This window comes from Calidris pugnax, unplaced genomic scaffold, assembly GCF_001431845.1.
Source record: "Calidris pugnax isolate Ruff unplaced genomic scaffold, ASM143184v1 scaffold28, whole genome shotgun sequence".
In the NCBI taxonomy this organism is placed as follows: domain Eukaryota; kingdom Metazoa; phylum Chordata; class Aves; order Charadriiformes; family Scolopacidae; genus Calidris; species Calidris pugnax.
Window position 1 is genome coordinate 10,218,897 of NW_015090842.1, and position 2,370 is coordinate 10,221,266.

Here is a 2,370-nt window from a genome sequence, read left to right on the forward strand (position 1 = left end):
CAGGACTGCAGGGGACTAGGGGGGCACAGTGCATGGGAAGGTGACGTTGGGGCCCTGCTGTGTCCCTGGGTGCTGCTGCACATGCCATGGGGGGTACATGGCGTGGGGTGAGCAGGGTGTGGTGCATGTGGAGCTGGTGCCGGTACGTGTGCCAACGTGTGTGCCAACGCGTGTGCCATGGCAGGGGGGGTGCCCAGCGAGGCCCGGCAGTGCGACTACACCGGCCTCTACTACTGCAGCAGCTGCCACTGGAATGACCTGGCCGTCGTGCCCGCCCGTGCCATCCACAACTGGGACTTCGAGCCCCGCAAGGTGCCTCTGGAGCAGAGCAGGGGCTTGGGGGCACCCAGGATCCTGGGGGGTCACCTGGGGAGGCTGTGTTGGTGGGCAGAGGTCACTTAGAGATCCGGGTCCCTGGGCATGAGGGTCCCTGGAGGCTGCATCCTTGGGTGGAGATCACTTGTGGGGGGTGTCTTGACCCCAGGGCTGTGTCCCTGTCAGTGGGGTCCCAGGGTAGTGGTGCTGAGGGTCCCCAGAGGGTTGTGGCGGTGGGGACGGCCCAGTGCCCACCGGGTGACAGCATCCCCGGGCACGGGGTGACGGCTGTGGGTTGGCAGGTGTCGCGCTGCAGCATGCGGTACCTGGCGCTGATGGTGTCGCGGCCCGTGCTGAAGCTGCGGGAGATCAACCCACTGCTCTTCAACTACGTGGAGGAGCTGGTGGAGATCCGGGTGAGTGGGTGTGTGTGTGGGTGGGGCACACACGTGCAGGGGGGAACCCCACCTGGGCAGGGCGGGCGGCTGGGAACAGTGTAGTAGAGGGAGTGTGGGGCGAGCGGGGAGGGAGATGGGGACCCCGGCAGCACCCACTGGGTCCCATAAAGGGGGAGCAGGGGAAGGGGTAGGGGTCAGGATGCCCAAAACACTATGGGGCTGAACTTGACCCAGCCTGACCTTGTATTTGTCACATCCCTGTCTCCATCCTGTCCTCAACCTGTCCCCATCCCAATCCTCATCCCATTCCCACACCGTACCCATTTCATCCCCATCCCTCTCCCCATTCTGCTCCTGCCACCACCCTTTTATCTGTCATGGTCCCATTCCTATCATATTCCTGTCCCATCCTGTCCCCCTGCAGAAGCTGCGCCAGGACATCCTGCTCATGAAGCCCTACTTCATCACCTGCAAGGAGGCGATGGAGGCACGGCTGCTGCTGCAGGTCAGGCCCCGTGCAGGCGGCCAAGCTCGGGGGGGAACCGTGGGGCCCCGGGGCTGGGCACGGCAGTGACGACGGGCTGTCCCCCTGCAGCTGCAGGACCGGCAGCACTTTGTGGAGAACGACGAGATGTACTCGCTGCAGGACCTGATCGACATCGAAGCCGGGCGCCTGAGCTGCTCCCTGACGGAGATCCACACCCTCTTCGCCAAGCACATCAAGCTGGACTGCGAGGTGAGCTCGTGCCGTGGGGCAGGCTCAGCCATCACCCATGGTGTGGCTCCTGTGGGGCCAGTGCCGTTCAAGGCAGGGGGTGCTGTCAGGGTCCCCCCACCGTGCACCATGGGGACCCTCTGCCCGTTCTCCCCCCAAACCCAGCGCTGCCAGGCGAAAGGCTTCGTCTGCGAGCTCTGCAAAGAGGGCGACGTGCTCTTCCCCTTCGACAGCCACACCTCCGTCTGCACCGACTGCTCCGCCGTCTTCCACAGGTACGGCACGCACCGGGGACCGCCACCTTCCGCCGGTGTGGCACCGGGGTGGGGGGACACGGCTGGTGCCGGGGCCAGTGGGGGTGACCCAGCACCGTCATCCCCTCCCTGCAGGGACTGCTACTACGACAACTCCACCACCTGCCCCAAGTGCGCCCGGCTCAGCCTGCGCAAGCAATCCCTCTTCCAGGACTCTGGCACCGAGGCAGACCCCTAAGGAGATGAAAGTGGGGGGGTCTCCAGCCCCACGGCTGCCCCTCCCCACACACACACCCCCGCCATGGGGCCCTGGGATGGACACGGGCAACGCCGTGGCCGTTTGGGGTCTGGGTTGGTGTCCTCTGCCTGCGAGGACACCAGACGTGGCGGGGAGGGGGGGGTCGGTGCTGGACCCCAGCCTCTGGGGGGCAGGGGTATGGGCAGGGGTGCGGTGCTCTGCTGCCTGCATCCGTGGGGCACGGGCGAGGGCACCGGGCACGCTGGAGGGCGATCACACCGGGGCTGGGTGGAGGAGCCCCCCCTCTCCCCAAACGCCTCTCGCCCTCTATTTGGGGAGGGTATCGGGAGGGTGGGAGGCAGGAGCCGGGGATGAGGCCACCCCCCCACTCACCCCCACACACTACTGGGATAACGCTGCTGATTCTAGGGGAAAACACCCAGTTCTCCG

The 2,370-nt window shown here is 66.3% G+C and overlaps 1 protein-coding gene across 1 annotated transcript in view; it reads left to right on the forward strand.

Moving 5' to 3' along the window:
• DEF8 (differentially expressed in FDCP 8 homolog (mouse)) overlaps window positions 1–2,364 on the forward strand; it is a gene marked incomplete at its 5' end in the record, with an annotated part of 5,774 nt that extends 3,410 nt beyond the window's left edge. Inside the window, 6 exons of the mRNA XM_014942157.1 lie at window positions 185–312; window positions 618–731; window positions 1,138–1,218; window positions 1,309–1,449; window positions 1,594–1,703; window positions 1,818–2,364. Of these exons, the coding sequence (XP_014797643.1) occupies window positions 185–312; window positions 618–731; window positions 1,138–1,218; window positions 1,309–1,449; window positions 1,594–1,703; window positions 1,818–1,920 (677 nt within the window). The remainder of the gene's footprint in view (window positions 1–184; window positions 313–617; window positions 732–1,137; window positions 1,219–1,308; window positions 1,450–1,593; window positions 1,704–1,817) is intronic.
• Between the last annotated feature and the right edge of the window lie 6 nt (window positions 2,365–2,370).